Source organism: Pipra filicauda, unplaced genomic scaffold (assembly GCF_003945595.2).
Source record: "Pipra filicauda isolate LSUMZ 115617 unplaced genomic scaffold, ASM394559v2 scaffold199_size1391877_pilon, whole genome shotgun sequence".
NCBI classification, from domain to species: domain Eukaryota; kingdom Metazoa; phylum Chordata; class Aves; order Passeriformes; family Pipridae; genus Pipra; species Pipra filicauda.
Genome location: NW_024104308.1, coordinates 238957 through 256434, shown reverse-complemented (window position 1 = coordinate 256434; position 17478 = coordinate 238957). Strand labels below are relative to the sequence as shown.

The window sequence follows — 17478 nt, the reverse complement described above, 5'->3', positions numbered from 1 at the left end:
AGCCAGTGTGCCATGCTGTGCGAAGGCTCAAGACGGGCACAGACCCGTGTTGGGGGTTTGCGTGTGTTGTGCAAATGACACTTTATTCAGTTGTGTGCCTTCTGCGGCCTGATGAGCCTTTGGTGAACTAGGGAACCAGCTGATTCCTCCTCAGCGTGTTGGAAGACCAACAGCTCGGCGCGTTCTTGGAGTGCCAAAGTCAGCTTAGTGAGGCAACAGGCACACTACTGGTCTGAAAATAGAAGTCAGGGCTGTTAACTGTGCAACTGAAATGTCTTAAAAATGTGGTGAGCAGGGAACATAATTTAATGAAACTGAACATTATTGCATGACTGTTTCTCTAAGTACCTGTTCGCCCTAGCAAAAAAGAGGTTGACTACAGTTTCCTGAGTAGGAAATACAGTGTAGTAGTTACAGTACAGTGTTTAAGATTTGGGCTTGGTTCTCTATAATCAGTTGCTGAGAGGTCTTGAACAAACTTGCTGCTGCTTGTGCTTCATTTCCTAGGAGATCACGGGTGTCCTGATACTGAATTCTGTCAGGTGTTAGACCTGCAGATAGACCTGTTTTGAATGTTAACTTCACTCTGTACTCATTAGGTCCTGTATTTTATTAAATGGAAAATTGCAGGTTGAAATCCAAACTAAACTTTGCATTTTAAAATCTAAAAGTTTTCCTCTACATTCCCATTATGGAGAACGCCAATTATGCAGCTAACTCTTATTGTTCTAGGCAGGTGTAAATTCCCACGACAGAAGGTCTGTTTGCATATGCACACATGCTTTTGTTCACTGCGGAAAATGATCTATAAAGTGTACTGTGCATCACATCTTAGTGGGTGAGGACTGTACCACATCACTTCTTACCACTAACTTACCCTAAAGGGCAGTCTAAATAGAATGCCAAGGCTCATTTTATTGAAACACAAAACTAACAACTTGTGTGTGGTGGGAGGTAATCTCCCAGTTTGGTGGCTTTTGCCCTGTTACGTAGGCAGTGATATTTAGCCCCACTTCATGATTATCTCTGCATCTGGAAACCCCTAGGCCTAAAATACCAGTAGTGGTAAGTAAAATGCAAGTGTGAGCCTCACTGCCAGAGCTCTGTGAATGGTGTGTGGCACATGTGCAAGACTTGCCTGGTCTTTAGGTAAATAAGAATTTACGTTAAAAATAAAAATACTGTAGTTGTGAAAACTGACTTAACTTTCCCCTCTTGTTTTCTTACAGGTATCTCCAACTAGGAATCATGAACTGGCACTTCTCCCTCCTCTTTGTTCTTGGGACTTTAATGTCTGTATGTTCCCAGTTCAGTTTTTATCCTCTGGAGGAGCTTAGCTCTGATGTTGGAATCCAGGTCTTCAATCAAATAGTGAAAGCGAAGCCTCAGGACAATGTTGTTGTTTCTCCTCATGGGATTGCGTCAGTCCTGGGGGTGTTGCAATTGGGAGCTGATGGCAAGACCAAGAAGCAGCTGACAACTATGATGAGATACAGTGTAAATGGTCAGTGGTTCCTAAGGTGGTTTTGGGTGTGTTATGTCAGACTCTTCATGCTGTATGAGATGGCTTTCCAAGTGTGGTAGATTGCATCATGCACCAATTAACTGTGTTTACCAAAGCACAAAATGGACAGACTTGAAGCTAATTGGCAGTTTGAGTATGGACATATACATATACTCCAACTGGCTTATAAGCAGCTTGGTTAATGACTTCAGGGCCCCAGCTAGAACTGCCTTTGTCCTTGCAAAATTGATTTTTCAGAGCAATGTGGGAGGTGGTCCAGTGCCAGCACCGTGCAGGAAGGCTGCAGTACCCCATTTCAGGCTGTACTGAACAGCCTTTAATGTGCCACTCCTTAGATAAGGGGGCAAGAGAATATTTATTGGCACCATACTGAAAGCAATGCAAACTAACCATACTATTGATACTTTCACTTTGCTCTTCAGCTTTTTTCACGTGTTTCTACTGTCAGGATCCCTGTATCTTGTAGTGCCCTCTTCAGCCATTTCTGCTTGCCTCTGTGCCTGACACTGCATGCATCTGTGTTTGTGTTCTCTGCCAATGTCTGCCCCTTGAGAGTGTGTGGCCTGAAGGTTGTTACTGCTTTAATTTGCACGCTATTTCTGTGAGTGTTTGCCAGCAAGACTTAACGTTTTAGTGCCAGCATTCTCCCTTACTTCCAAGAATAGGAAACCCTCTAAGAGGTAAGTGCACATTTAAATCTTGAGCAGTATTGTCATACGACATGCTGTTCTGTCTTCATTTGCTTTGCTGTTTTGGTCCTGGGTTTAAAGTACAGCAAAATTATTTGACAGTTTAAGATCGAAATGATGTAGATTGAAATCTCTTCATTGGATGGTCAACTTTAGGAACATTTGAATGCTCAAAGTAGAAGTACTTTGAAAAATTTTCAAGCATTATATCAACTTGTTTTATTTGGCCCACGGTCCTAATGCCGTGAGACACAGAGGTTCTCAAACACTTTAGAAGGTAGCCAGTACCTTGTTAGAGACTTGTTATGGGATGGGGAGATAGCTATCTCATTGCACAGATTTCCTCTGCTCTTGTTCATGACTGCCTTGCAGTTCTTTGGCAACTGCAGCAACTGCTTCTTTGGAAAGGTAATAGTTGAAAAGTATTTAATTTGTCTTTAGCTGTCTTTTAATGCAATTTAGCAGCTGGAAGCAAAGAGGAGAGCCAGCATCATGAGACCAGACAGCTCTCCCCGGACCATCAGCAAGTGATCCGTGGACCACCAGTGGTCCACAGAATACAGTTTGAGAACCTCTGTTATGGTATGTTCTCCAAAAGAATTTACCCATAGTATTGGAGAGTGAACATTTAGAAATTCATACAACTGTACTGTTAAAGCATTCATGATACATGAAACAGCAAAGCCATCTGAGGCTTTTTTCTTGTATGCAGCTAAGAGAATAACTCTGAACTAATTTATTCACTTCATATCTCTTAAGTTTGTCTACATCAGGAAGTAGTCTGGAAATGTTTCTGCCCAAGTTGTATTGGGAAACAGAGGGAACTCATTAATAACTCTGAAAAACAGCCACCCAAGGATTCTGTTCAATATAATGGTTGAACATGAAGTTGCTTGCCTGGCAAGAGCTTCCCTGTGTAGACAAGCACTCCTTCATAAGCCATAACACTGGGGAGAACTGGGTATGGTGAACATAGCAGTTCTTCTGTGGTGCCATATGCCTTCTCTCACACACAGTGAAGGAGCTAGCAAGCACTTGATACAATCTGCTTTCAGGTCCTGAGGATCTTGACTGTAACACCAGAATCTGCTACTTTCCCTTTTTCCTTTTTTTAGAGACAAGCTCATGTGTTAAGGGATTGATTCCTGCTTGTAGCTGATTTAGGCTGGGACCTAGTCTTGAGGGAAACCAAGACTTGACTTGCAGTTTATTAAAGAAATCTTGACAGTTTACTTTATTCTAGAATAAACGGAAAGGAAGTACGTCAAAAACAATTTTTGCTTTACACTCTGCAGTTCAGAACCACTTGTTGTGCAAATCCTGCAGAGCTCTGACTGAGCAGCCTGACCCCTCGACTTTCTTTGTCACCGTCGCAGAACTGACAAGTTATCTGGGCTTATATGATATGAAATGTGTTTTGGAACAGTCTGTTCTGTGGAAGAGTGTGGTTAGTAGCTCCACAGTAAGACTTGAACCTCAGTGTTATCCCCAGCACTGTCTGTTGCATTCTGAGCAGACACCTAGAGGGGCAGCAGGAATCACAGCAGAGGTCATGTTTTTGCTGGGAAATAGTAGCAATCTTCAGATGAGAGATCAGAAATGGTTGTTTTGGAAGTCCTCTGAGAATGCCTGCTATGATCTCCTTTTCTAGTCCAGCACTTAATGTCTTACCTTTCATGTCATTAATAGTTTGCATATAAAGTAACTGTTCATCAATCTTATTCTAAATTAAACTTGCTGTTCTTTCCAACTAGGAGTTGGTAAAGCCTTAAAGAAGATAAACAGGCTCATAGTCTCAAAAAAGAATAAAGACATTGTAACAATTGCTAATGCAGTGTTTGCAAAGAGTGGCTTTAAAATGGAAGTGCCTTTTGTTACAAGGAACAAAGAGGTGTTTCAGTGCAGTGTCAAGAGTGTGGACTTTGAGGACCCAAATGCAGCGTGTGATTCCATCAACCAGTGGGTGAAAAATGAAACAAGGGGTGAGTATTGGTGAGTGCCTCTGTGTGTGGCAGGGTGGTATCTGAGACCTCAGATTCAAATGGAAATACTGGGGAAAGATGGGGAGGTGGAGAAGGCTCTGCCCTGCAGCTAAAACCATCTTTTAGCTGGCATTACTGTGGTATTTTAGAGCTGGTGGGCCAGGAATCAGCATCTCGCTGCCCCAGCAGATGAACCTATGTGATGGCCTGGAAGGGATGTGTGCAGTGTGTGTGCCTGTGTCCATCTGCCCATGGGATCAGAGGAGCTTCTGCTTTACTTTACATTCATACAACTGGTGAGAAATGCAAGCAGAGTTTGGAGCATGCTTTCTCTTTCAGCTGTGCTTTCTCAAACATAAAAGATACTTTCAGGCAAGTCAGATGTTTTACTCAGTAAATCAGACTTACAGAAAGATGTAGGGCAGTTCAGCTTTTGCTCTGACTGCCCTGAACTCTTGTAAAATATGACCCTGTTCTTATGACTCAGATTTAGTGGAGGACTTCTGCCTTGACAGAACTCCTCGTGATTCAAACCTTTTGGCATCTAGTTGTCAAGATTACATGTGCTAAAGCCAAAGATCACGTTTTGCAACATTTCCCAATCTAGGTGAACTACCTGGTTTGGTACCTCTTGGAGTTAAAACCAGTGCCTCCTGGATGTGAGGAGTGTGTTAATGATGTTGGATGTGGTATGTGTGAAAGGAGGCTGTCAAATTCTTTCTCAACCACATCACCAGTTTTGCATAGCAATGTTGCAAGCAGCGTGTGAATGGGGAGGTGTTTCAGCTGAAACTATTACCACTGTAACAGTCTTAGATCTGTTCACATGCTGGAAAGGGTAAGGCCTTGTTAGTTGTTATAACATCAGACTATCAATTAGTAAGATGTGTTTGAATTCTAGTTATCCCAAAGGCTTACTTTTTGACAAAGAATACCATTGGCTTTCTGAATTGTGAATGTATTGCCCTGTGAAGAGCTGGCACACTCACAGATCAAGAGGTCTAAACTAACGTGTGCTTCACATTCCTCATGAACAGTTGGCAGCGTTATGACAGCAAATACTTAAGACTTCCTTTATTTCTTCTAGGTATGATCGATCAGGTTGTAGCTCCAGATGATATTGAAGGCAGTTTGACCAGACTGGTTCTAGTAAATGCTGTGTATTTCAAGGGCTTATGGAAATCGCGATTCCGACCTGAAAATACAAAGAAACGTCCATTTTATGGAGCTGATGGGAAGACCTACCAAGTTCCTATGCTGTCCCAGTTGTCGATCTTCCGCTGTGGTAAGCTCAGCGACTCCCACTACCATGGACAATGGTTGTAAACTCAGCTTTTTCAAACTGAAACAAGAGTTTTCTGGACATGTGGTGTTAAATAGTGCTGCTTGTTGCAGCTGATGCAGGCAGCTTGTGTTAGAAGAAGTGTCTGTGCTGCTGGGGTATGGGTAAGCTTGCCCTGCAAGGTACTTAGCAGTTGCTTAAGGTTGAATATTCTGTCAAATCCTCTTGCCTTCCAAATGGAAAATCTGAAGTACCCAAATTGAGAAATTTGCATGTTACTTAAACTTTGCTGTAAGGAAAAAAAAAAGGTACAGATTCCTAAGGAGTGAGAAAAGGAAAAGCTGCAACAGACAGAATGTAGAGGTTTACCTGGTGATGAGCTGTGTATGAAAGAAGATTGGAGTAGAATCAATCTATATTTTACTGCATATAAAGAAATGGAAGTTGCACAGTCCCTAGTCCTGTGAGAGCCAGAAGAGCAAGGGGTTAGTATGTTGGCTGTATCTCTCAAGGTGTGAAACAGCTCTTCTGATTGAGTCACAAGTGAAAAGAAGTTCAGCAGGTTCAGCCAGACTTCCTTCAGAGATTCTCAGAGCTGACATAAGCAGCTTGATGTGACTGACAATGAACTTCAGAGCTGCAGTGTTGCAGCCCTGTGGGGATTTTAATGGTCAAAGTAAGATTGATACTCTGATAAAAACTTCTGTTGCATCCTTCCAAGAAGTGCTACTTGGAACTTGCTTCCTTGTGTGCTAAATACAATCTGAGGAATAAGTCGGAGAGTACAGCTTTCTTGCTATAAATCCAAAAAGCAAGACCCACTGTGCTTTTTTTAAATGCTTAGTCTTACTGTCAGTAGTGCTCACCTAATAATATTAGTAATTTATGTTAAAGTAAACAGCTGTGACTTTCTGTCCCAAACCTATATGTTAGAGCAGATGTAATGCAGTACTTTAGGTGACTGCTGAAAGTGTGAGTTGGAGGAGGTGGGGAAGCCTCCTGCAGTATGTACTAATCTGTGGAGTTTCAAAGAAGTTCATAACTTAAGATGGGGTTTAGCAAGACTATTATTCTGAAGGCTTTTGACTTCTGATGCTGGTTAAAGTCTCCATTATGTTTAAGCTAGAAAAGCTATTAAGGCTAGAAAGGAACAAAAGAAATACTGCTGAGTTAGGACTCACTTTAGTTTGTGAATCTCTGGATTTCCTCACACAGGGCTTCTGTTTTATCTATGCTTGCAAAGGGATCTTTAAAAGTTTAAATTTGTTAAGCATCTTCAATCCCATGAGCGGACTGAAGCTGAGCTTCCCCTCCTTTGGGGATGCCTCAGTAATGATAGCAGTGTGTAGCAGATCAGGAAAGCAGTGCTTACCTGTTGGGACAGTTCACCTTGTGTTACTGTCCTGTAGCTGAATTATGCAGCCAGTGTTTTGGTCTGTAGGCTCTAGTTTGAGAACCACTGCCATAATAAAAGGAAATAATGAAACTGCCAAGCATGACGCTATTCCTGCAAAAGTGTGATACTGCTGGTTTTGTAGCAATGTGAACTCAGTCAAGGCACGTTGCGTGGCCCTGGCAATAAGATTTAATTAGTAATGAAGCTGTTGATTTTTCGGCTTGGGCTGATAAGTGTAAGTTTAGATGAAGAAAGGGGAAAGATAATAAGATCTTGCCGCTATCCAAAAACTTTGCCTGAAATCCTGTCTGTAGTTAAACTGACAAGTTTTCACTTGAAACTACTATAAAAAGCATTTGCTTCCCAGCCACATGCCAGAAATCCCACAGTAACTAAAGGGAACTTGGAAGAGGAGAGGGTTGCTCAAAGACAGTCTTCCTGACACTTGCTGTAACTTGGAGGTGTTGCTATCTCACTCCTTCTCATCTAATTGGCATCGTACACTGCCTCTAAGTGGCTGATTTCCACTATCTTGAAAGGCTTAAGACTGCTTCCTAATCAGATCCTTATTCAGCAAGAAGATTAAGTAAATGCCACAGACTACTTCAGACAGGAACTAGGAGCTCTTGCAATAACTCTTGGAGAAAAAAGCTTATCTACAAGATCTCTTCAAGTTGGAAAGATGCTTTTCCTTGCTTTTTGTTTCTCAGTGTGCAGTTGGTTCTGGTACAGTTGAGATCTGAAGTAGAGATGCAGCTGCTTTGCAGACTTTGTCACTTCTAACGTAGCTTGCTTGCTGCTCTGGGCTGATGAGGTTTGTCTGGGACACAGGATGTACATTAAATGAGTATTTGCTCCTTGGTGTCATCCTGTCTGTGCTTCATGTAAAGCTAGCATCTCTCCAGAGCCCATGCCTTTTGAAGAGTTGCCTAGTAGGAAGCCTGTGACTCTAGAGTCAGTTTTAAGATGTGGGCAAAACTTTCCTAACAAACTCTTACAGCTGTAGGTATCTAAAGGTAAGATGGACACTTAAGGCTGTAGGTTATGGCTCACTAGAATTGTTTTTTTGGGTTTTTTTTTTTTTTTAGGTACTACAAGTACTCCAAATGAGCTGTGGTACAACATCATTGAGCTGCCATACCATGGTGAAATGATAAGCATGTTGATTGCATTGCCTACTGAAAGCACAACGCCACTCTCTGCTATCATTCCCCACATCAGCACAAAAACAATAGGAAGCTGGATGACAACCATGGTAGCAAAAAGAGTGCAGGTTATTTTACCAAAGTAAGTACTGATGTAATCTGTTTCTCCTTCAGAGTGTTTTCAGGGGTTATTTATGTATATCTCGTCTGATACAGGGTGACTTTCCTGATGCATTCATTTTTACCTCTTTTTGTTCCTACTAGATTTACAGCAGAAGCAGAAACAGACCTAAAGGACCCTTTGCAAGCACTCGGTATTACAGATATGTTTGACCAGTCGAAGGCAAACTTTGCAAAAATAACAAGTAAGGGGGGTTTTTGTTTGTTTTAATTCATGGTGGTCCTTCATAGTTCCTAGCACTGAATAAAGTGCCGCTTTACCAATCCAGTTTTGTCTGCTTTATCTTGGCTGCGTTACTATGACACTGGAGCTGGGTGTTATGTTGTAGCCAGCCGGGCATGACTGTTTGCTTCTGTTGAACGTTGCAGTAGCTCTTTTTTTCCCTTGTCTTGCATTACAGCAGTAAATCATGGTGGTCAGTTTAAGATTTGATAATACAGCCTGGGGGTCTCAAGCATTGTCTAAAATCTGTGGCAAGACTTATAACAATACTGTACCTTAGACTGTGGCAAATACTGCAACTACAATATGTAACTTTCCCTGAAGTATGTGTTTAATGACTTTTTCTTGAGCTCTGTAGGAAAGCTCAAGGATTACATTCACACTTTAAGGGACTGGACTGACCCAGAGCTGTAAATATTAGTATCTGAAAATGGAATATAGACACTTCTGAACTCATGGCTGTAAAATGTCATTATGTTTTTCTTCTCTGCTTTTATTAAACTTCTCCATAATGATCTAACAAAAAAGCCTGCCTTGTGCTGGCTTAATTTGAAAACAAATTCCTGTGTTTGATTGAAAGCAAGGTGTGTTGCTAAGTGCTTTTTCTCCCTCCCTGACTTTGAGATAAGTGTCTTAAATTCAGGAAGCATATTTTTTCAGTTTTTTTTTTTTAATTAAAACTATAAATGAAAGTGAACACTTAAGTGAACACTTCTTAAACCATCAAATCAGAAAACCTAGTTAAATGGGGAGGGAGGGGAGTAAGATAGGTTATTCCCTGTTTTCCAGTTACTCAGTGACTGTATTCAAAGATGTTACCAGCAGTGTTCTTCCCTGCAGCTTCAGGATTTTAGCAGCTTTTATTATTCTGAGCCATGCTGGCATAGCTGCTAGCTACAAGGTACTTCAGGACTCTTTCAAGTAGTTTTACTGAAAGTACTGTTCTCCATGGCTTTTTCAGGAACAGAAGGTCTTCATGTATCTAATGTTCTGCAAAAGACAAAAATTGAAGTTAGTGAAGATGGAACCAAAGCTTCTGCAGCAACAAGTAAGCAACTGCACTGATAACTGTCAGACTTGGGAAAACTCCATTATAAGGCTATAGCACTAAGCAAAGATAGTCCACTCAGAGACCATTGCAGGAATAATCTGACTTAGATCAGTTGATGGGTTTTATGTAATATTTCAGGAAAACCCCAATTTTCCCATGTTGATCACTGTAAGAAATGCTAACAGGCTTACTTCTAGAGAAGTGTCTTCTAATAGCTCTGACCACTCATAAAATGTTCTGGCTATCCAGCTGGCAAAGAGGACTGAGCTATTACATGCTTTGGGTGACAGCCCAAGAGTTCCAGCTTTCTGTGGGTCTTGTATTGTCTTTTTAATATGCATCCTGTAAGAATATCATATGACCTATGTGGCTTTAAATGTCTGAGTTGGTAGGTCTTAGGCATTTGTCTGCACCTGTGAAAACCTATATGTGTACCCACACACACATATATATATATATACACACACATTAGGAAACTGATAGAGTATATCATGTGTTGTCATGCTTGATTTGTCTCACTCTGAGTCTTATCTTTCCTGCAAGCTGCAATTTTAATAGCCAGGTCATCTCCTCCATGGTTCATAGTAGACAGACCGTTTGTATTTTTCATCCGGCACAATCCCACAGGTAAGCAGCATTTGTAGGTACTTTTTGGCTTAGCAGTTGAGTGTCAGTTATGTAATAGTGACAAAAGAAGTCTGGAGCTACTGAATAACTATTTTTAAAAAAATCCTGCAAGTATATTTTTATGCCTTTAATATTAGATTATTTTATTGGGAATACAACTCAGAACATGGTGAAAAATACATACTGGCTGCAAAGTTAACAGAAATAAGCATAGCAGGTTTATGGGTACAAAAAGAAGACTCTTTAATAGTCAGAGTTCCTCTGAGGGCAGAGGAAACAACTCCTACTGATAGTGAATTGGTGAATAGGGCCCAGCTTTCTGATGGACAGTCAGCTATTCAGGGCAGAGGCATGATAGGGGCTTCAGAGATCTAGGGTGTTGCTCCAGCCTGCTCTGAACCAAAGTCAGTGTTCAAATATAGTGGTTGTGGCTTCTCTGCACTGTGGGCTGATTCTCCTAGAGCGGAGTTGCCCCATTTACTTAGAATAACTTGTCTGCTTCTTGCAGTGACATGTATGATAGATATGTTAGTTAGCAGGGAACAAATGCACTGCCAAGCATTGGGGGAAGAGCAGGCTCCTGGCAACAGTCCCCATCCCCAGGCTCCACAGAGCATCAACAGAACTGTGTCTCCAGAAATATGAGCTGGCCACCTATCCAAACATACACTTCTCTGGGCTCACAAACTTGAGGGAGGCTAGACAAGACTGACGAGGTGGCTTGGCTGTGCTCTGTGAACTTCATGCTTTTATGGAAAAATCTCTACTTACAGACTATGGTAATCCTTGTTTTTGTTTCATCCCTCAGGTACAATCTTGTTTATGGGACAAATAAACAAACCTTGAATGTGGAAAAGACTTTCTTCGAGAAGTAAACAGGCACACCCCTGTTCTGTTAAATATTTTGTACACTACTCTTTGACTTCACTCAAGAGCTAGTTTTAACCACTGACTAGGTTTTGAAACAGGAGTCGACATAGTTCTGGCTTTGTGGGGAAAAATACAGATTGAAAACTACAGTATCTCTTCAAAATGTCTAAAAGATTCCCTAAACTACTGAATGGTTACCTATGCTAACAGCTTTTGAGCTTTTTCTGTATCTACTAAGAATTTTATGTATGGCTTTTTGTGAGAGGATTTTAACAAAGAATGATAAACGTTTCTATTAATGTTGGTTTTTTCTTGTGTGTGGAAAAGGTCTAATTTTGTAGATACCACCTATCAAGACTACTTTTGGTTCTTGGTACCTGGATATTCTTGGTAGAAATAGAATAAAAGTTCTAGCAGTTTTTATATAGTGCATGTATCACTGAGAGTTCTAAAACTAGTGTGGTGTTCAATACACATCGCATTGTCCTGTCTTATTGTAATGTAAACTTGTCATTGCTAGTATACACTTTCTATTGGATTTAAATTTTATATTTGTTTTTGTACAAAGGAAAAAATAAAAGTGCATTATGAACAGTCAGTGTTGTGGATCATGGATGTTCTGGTAGATATTTGGCTCCAGAGCCCTGTGAACTACTTCTTTGAGACTTACTTCTAAGGAAGGTGAAAGGAGAGTGAGTGGTTTTGTGAGACCTTTTTGGTGTGTGTGTGTGTGTGGGGGGGAGTGGTTTGGGGGTTTTTTTTGTTGTTGTTTGGGGTTTTTTTGGGGTTTTTGTTTATTTTTAGTCCATGCTGCTGATTACATTTTTTTGTTGAAGTCATTCTGCTGTGGATGAATTATCCATAAGTTTAGTATCTGAAGACCAAACTCTATTTGCTTGTGCCCAAGTTACTACTAAAAACTGCCCTGTGAGGGCATCTCAGTGCACCTCTGGGACCTTTCCTCCTGTTCCCTATGGTGTAGGTTACATGCTCATTGGCATCTCTCTGTGCCCCTTGCAGGACTCTCCTGAGTGTAAAACTCCTCAGAAGATGAGCAGTAAATCCCTTTGGCTTGTCACAGATGTTCTTTGTTTGAAAGCATGTTGTACTGCTCCTGTGGCAACCGAGGGATTTGGGTGGGTAAGGTAAATCTTTGATGTTAGCTGCTCCTCTTAAGGGCACACTAGCAGGGAGAGCAGCCTGGCTGCTGCTGGTCTGGGGGAGAAATTCCTGCACTCAGCCCTAGTGTGAGTAGATGACTGTTGCATGTATCCATAAGCTGGAGGGTGAATGAGCACTGAGCCTCTTTGTCAGGTAAGAATACAAGATGAAGAGAAAAGGCTTCCAGCTGAAAATACCTGAATGTGTTGTGCATGGCCAATCCTAACCCAGTACAAAACCTGGGAGGAGAGCTCATAATATGCTGCCAGATATTGGGCCAAGCTGCTGGCCTCTCATTTCCTGCTTGAGTTGAGCACTGCAGTTGTCAAGATGAATAAATCTGTTGAGCTGTCTTTTTTTATGGGTTGTACTAGCTGCCTACCACCAAATCCTCTTAAGCTGCGAAAGGAGTGCTCCTGCTGCAGGCTGAGGGCTGGGTCTCCTGTACTCAACTGAGAGGTGCATGGAGGAACTAGCGTGACCTGGTTATCTTCCTATCTTTTTGAAGAGAAAGTGAGCCATGCAGGTGGGGAAGGAAAAAAAAAAGACAGAAAAACCCCCCACACAAAACAACCAAAAAAGTAAGTATGTGAGTAATGTAACTCAAGATTCTGATGCTGAGCAGGAGAGCTCTCCTGGCTAACCTGGCCAGACTTGTCCTCAATTCCTTGCATCTCATGCAGGTAAGGAGCACAAGTACTAACAGAATTATTACTGGGTTGTGTACAATTACAGTGACACTTGCATTGGTTTGTCTTGAATCTAGTTTGGGTATGGTTCCTCCTGCAAAAATAGAGAAATGTTGCATCACAGAAACTACATAGCCAGGACCACCTGAGCTAGACTTGAGAAACCATGATGTGTGTGAGAAGTGACTACTGGGGTACAAGGCATCATCTTTGGGCTCTGGAGCAGTGTGGGATTGTATTTCAGAGTAACAGCTGCTATTTTGGTATCAAAATAAAATTGCAGTATGAGAATTTTCCAGTTGCTTCTATTTAACGTTTGTGGTAAGAATTCAAATATTACAGGGTTGGCACTCAAACTGGACTCCCACAGGACTTGCACACAGCAGCAGTGTGTGATCTGGGCAGCAAGTGGGCTTGGGATTAGGTTTGGGTAAGAAAAAAATGCAGTGACATAAGCTTTCAAGTTTGCCTTAGCACAGTTTCTGTGTAAACAACTGTCGGTCCCTTCTCTTAGCCCTGAAATAATTTGCAAAATAACATGATTGCTTTAGGGCACTGAACAACGAGTAACTGTGGGTATTTTCTTTTTGCCCTGGTCAGGCCAAAAGTGGACAGTGAAGAGGGTGACTTGGCAAAGGTGAACAGGCTTGTTGAGCCTGATGGGGCCAGGAGTACCTGCCCAGGCTGAGCTCTGAGCAAACTGACTGGGAATGTCACATGTAGCAGCTACTTGTGAGCTTCAAGGTTCTGTGGTACAAGGGTGAAGTAAGTCACTGTGCAGAAAAAGGGGTTTTCAGCTCTGCTGCTGTAAGGCAGTACTTTTTTTTTTTTTTTTTACCCCTCATTGCTGGGAAAGAAAAGCTTAACAAATGGTGGTAGTATTTGCCTATAAACTGGGTAAGGGAGATCAGGATAAAAGGAAGTGAATTAAGAGTCTTAGAAGATGGGGGTTCGATTAGCTGCTAAAAACTTCCTTTTTGGTAGTGCTGTAAAAATAGTGTCTGTGCTCTTCTGTCCTGGGAGTTGATTAATATCAAATTTCCAGTCCTGCTTGTCAAAGTAACTAAAGTTAGTGGGGTGTTTTTAACATTAGGGACGTGCTTACTGTAGTCTTATTAACCCTTACTGCAGCAGTCTGTCAGCTGCTCTTGAAAGGCTTTGGGGAATCTGATTGCAATCAGCAGAGGTTGTATGTTAATTTTTTTTAACGTCATCTTTGTCTCTAGGAGTATCCAGCCTAAGGTGAATGCTCATGTTGCTTGGTTCTGCTTCAGTCTACTCCTTCTTTACTCCCAACTGCTTCACAGTTGAACTTTGTCTTCCTGGCAAAGCCAGGGTGCTTTTGAGCCCCTGAGCCCTGTGATGCAGCAGCCCTGCACCCTGCTTTGAGGGTAGGAGGGCTAGGGAGGAACCATCCTTGTAGAAGAACAGAGACCATGACACTGAATGCGTAAAACTTAATAATGGATTGGTTACTTCAGGCAGGAGTTGCAGAATTGCTGCCCAGATGATTGCATTATCTGCTGTTCCTGGCTACTCTCTCTATGGGTGCCTCAGTTTCTCAGTCTTTAAAACCAGAGGTAATACATCCTTTGTAAACTTCTGAGGTGGAAAGCTTGGAGAGACTTAGCTCTTCAGCAATGAGAGGCTGAAACCCTAGGCAAGGACTGATTGTGAAAAATGCTTGTGGTTACAATTGCTTTAGCCTAGAAAGTGAGTAGGGAGAAAAAGTTTGGTAAAACTTGCCATAAGTTTCCTAAGCCAGATCTGTAATAAAGAAAGTAGTTAGTCATGAAGTAATTAACAGGTAAAATAGCAGGCTATTAATCTGCCAAACTGTGTCTCAACTTTGTTTTCCTAACTTGAGAGAGCTCTAAAAAGCTGTTTTTCTTTTACAACTTCCACATTTCATTAAGACTTTGTTTTCAAATCTTGTTTGCTGGACAGAATGGAAAGTGTAGGGAAGGGCCAGTTCCTCAGCCCATGTAAAGGGATAACTGCTGTGCACCCCTTGGCATCACAGCACATTCCCTGCTGGCAGCCCTCTTCTGACTGCAGCCTCTCCATTAAAAACATGGCTGCATTGCTTCCCAGCAGCAGTGAGAGTTAATAAAGATGAAAAAGAGAAATTGAAATACCTCTTTTGTAAGCAACATTTTATAAACTCTCCCTTGTGCTTCAAAGAAAGTAAAAGCCCTTTAGCTTAGCCCCACCAATGGAGTTTAACTGCATGTATTTAGTAGTAATGCAGTGGTTGAAACTTGTCTAACACTAATAATTTCCATTATTACTGTGGTGCCAGGAGTCTATGTCGGATGTGACACCCAGAAGGACACAAGTACCTCTTAAAAGCACGAGAGGACCCTAAAGGTAGAAGTTGCAGGGGGTGATGCAGTTGCCCTCCTCCCCAAGAGGATGGTGCTGGTGACAAACTGCAGCTCTCCTTGCCGTCGGATTGCTGGGCCTGCAGCTAGGGCCAGGTGGGCACTGTTCACTTACTCAATGACAATTTTCTGTGGTAAGGATGGAGTCATGTTGGGTAGATGCTGCCACATCCACCTGTCCTCACAGCAGGGGCAACCCCCTCAGTGCTGTGCTGCCTTCAGTCCTCTCTGTCCTTCAGCTCATGCTGGAATTACCAGGGTTGTTAATTTTTGCTTTCAAGGCCATGTTGATGATAGCTGTTACAGTCTGGAAGGTTGGACCCTGTCTGGAGTGCATGTAGCATGCATTATGCATTACCATTGTGTCATTTCCATTCCACCATACTGCCAATGCACAATCAACCCTGACCCAAGGATTAGCATCCCCAAGCCTTTTCTGGCTGCTAAGCTTATGGCATTTCCCTTGAATACTGGATCTGGGCTCCTAATGCACCATGTTCCCTGTAATTAAGTGTATCAGCTCCTGAAGGGCATTTGTGCAATAGAGGGAGTGAATCAGATGAATTTTCTTTGGGGCACTGAGCACCTGGAGCCTGTGGCCATCAGTTAATTACTCTGGCTGTGAGCCACCCTGCCCTAGACAGAAGGGCTGGGTATGTCTCCTTGGTTCACAGGCACCATTTGTTTCACTTCCAGACTAATTTGCATTGGCTGGTTTGGGATCAGAACAGGTGGTGGAGAGGGGAGAAGGCAGGGCTGTATCTTTTGCTGTATCTGACCATCCTGGGCTCTTCCACCTTCCTGAAATGGTTGTGGTGAGGACACTGCTATTGTTCTGCTCCAGGCCTCGCTGGCAGGAAGCACAGCCTTGCATCACCTCTGGCCCTTCTTGCACACTGCCCCTGAACTCCTGGCTCCCAGCTCTCCCCAGCAGGCACCACTGGGCTTCGGGGGGCTGGGGCCATGTGTGCCCCTCTGAGAAGCAGTGCCACCTTCAATGCTCTGCCTTGGACTTAAAAAACCCCCCACCAAAACCAACAACAAAAAAACCCACCAACCAAAGAACTCCCTGATAAAACCATTCTGAAGGGGAATGATGGAATTTGACCAGTCCTGTTTTGGGTTTTTTTTCTGTTACATTTTTTCTATTGGGAGCTCTGATGGGTGTCCTCTAAGCACTGGGGTCAAGTAGAGGGGTTGAACAGGTGCCTTTCCTGCCCTGCTGGCCTCTCCAGGAGGCAGTGTTTCAGCAGGAGGTTCCCACTGTCCCCATATCCCTCTATCCCTATGTTCCTCATCCCTGTATCCTCATACCCTCCTTGTCCCCATATCCCCCTGTCTCTATGTCCCCCTGTGCCCATATCCCCATCCCTATATCCTCATGTTCCCCATGCCCACGTCCCCCTGTGCCCATACTCCTGTCCCTCTATCCCCATAACCCCCCTTCCTCATATCCCCATGTCCCCCTGTCCCCCTATCCCCCTGTCCCTACATCTCCTTATCCCCCTACTCCCCTATCCTCATGTCCCTACATTGCCATATCCCCATGTCCCTATATCCCCCTATCCCCGCATCCCCATATCCCTACATCCCCATATCCCCCTGTCCCCACGTCCCTACGTCCCCATATTCCCCTATCCCCGCGTCCCCATGTCCCTACATCCCCATATCCCCCTATCCCCGCGTCCCCATGTCCCTATATCCCCATATCTCCATATTCCTCTATCCCCGCGTCCCCATGTCCCCACATCCCCATATCCCGTTGTCCCCCCGTCCCGCATTCCCGATCCCGGCGCTGCGGCAGCGCCCCCTGGCGGCCGGCCGCGCGCACGGCGCCGTGTCCAGAGGCTGGTCCCTCACCTTGGAGTTTCGGAGCGGGATGTGCATCGGGACCTGGGAAACACGAGTTGTTTTCACATCCCCTGCTCCCGCGGGAGATGGAACTCCGTCCAGGACACGGAAAAGCTGGTAGAAGGATGTACCTCCGAGCCAAAATGCGTTTCCACCACGCTCCCAAGCCAAGGTCAGCAGGATGATGAGCACCAGATGACGAGGCCGGAGGGAATATCTTATGTGATAAGAAAGGAAGGTTAAAAAAAGTTCAAAACCACTAGTCATCAAATAAAGTTTTTGGATAGTTGCTCTTGAAAACGTTTCCCTGTGGATATGCCATCCTAGAGCCGTGCAGGAGTCCCTGCTGTGCAGCCTTTGTACAGGGAGAGCACTGCCTTCCTCTCTCTTCTTTGGGCAGAGAGCCAGAATCTCACTTCTGAC

The 17478-nt window shown here is 43.2% G+C and overlaps 1 protein-coding gene across 3 annotated transcripts in view; it reads left to right on the top strand.

Annotated features, from left to right (window-relative positions):
- Positions 1–11568, top strand: part of SERPINE2 (serpin family E member 2) — a 32345-nt gene extending 20777 nt beyond the window's left edge. For 2 of the 3 annotated variants that reach the window (XM_039380559.1, XM_039380560.1), the window contains exons 2-9: positions 1230–1504; positions 3969–4196; positions 5284–5481; positions 7963–8161; positions 8284–8384; positions 9384–9470; positions 10017–10100; positions 10909–11568. In XM_039380559.1, coding sequence (XP_039236493.1) covers positions 1249–1504; positions 3969–4196; positions 5284–5481; positions 7963–8161; positions 8284–8384; positions 9384–9470; positions 10017–10100; positions 10909–10946 — 1191 coding nt within the window. In that variant the 5' untranslated portion in view covers positions 1230–1248 and the 3' untranslated portion in view covers positions 10947–11568. Of the gene's footprint in view, positions 1–1229; positions 1505–2676; positions 2797–3968; positions 4197–5283; positions 5482–7962; positions 8162–8283; positions 8385–9383; positions 9471–10016; positions 10101–10908 lie in introns of those variants that run through there. The other variant, XM_027751262.2, reaches the window with a different exon arrangement.
- Positions 11569–17478: the final 5910 nt, after the last annotated feature.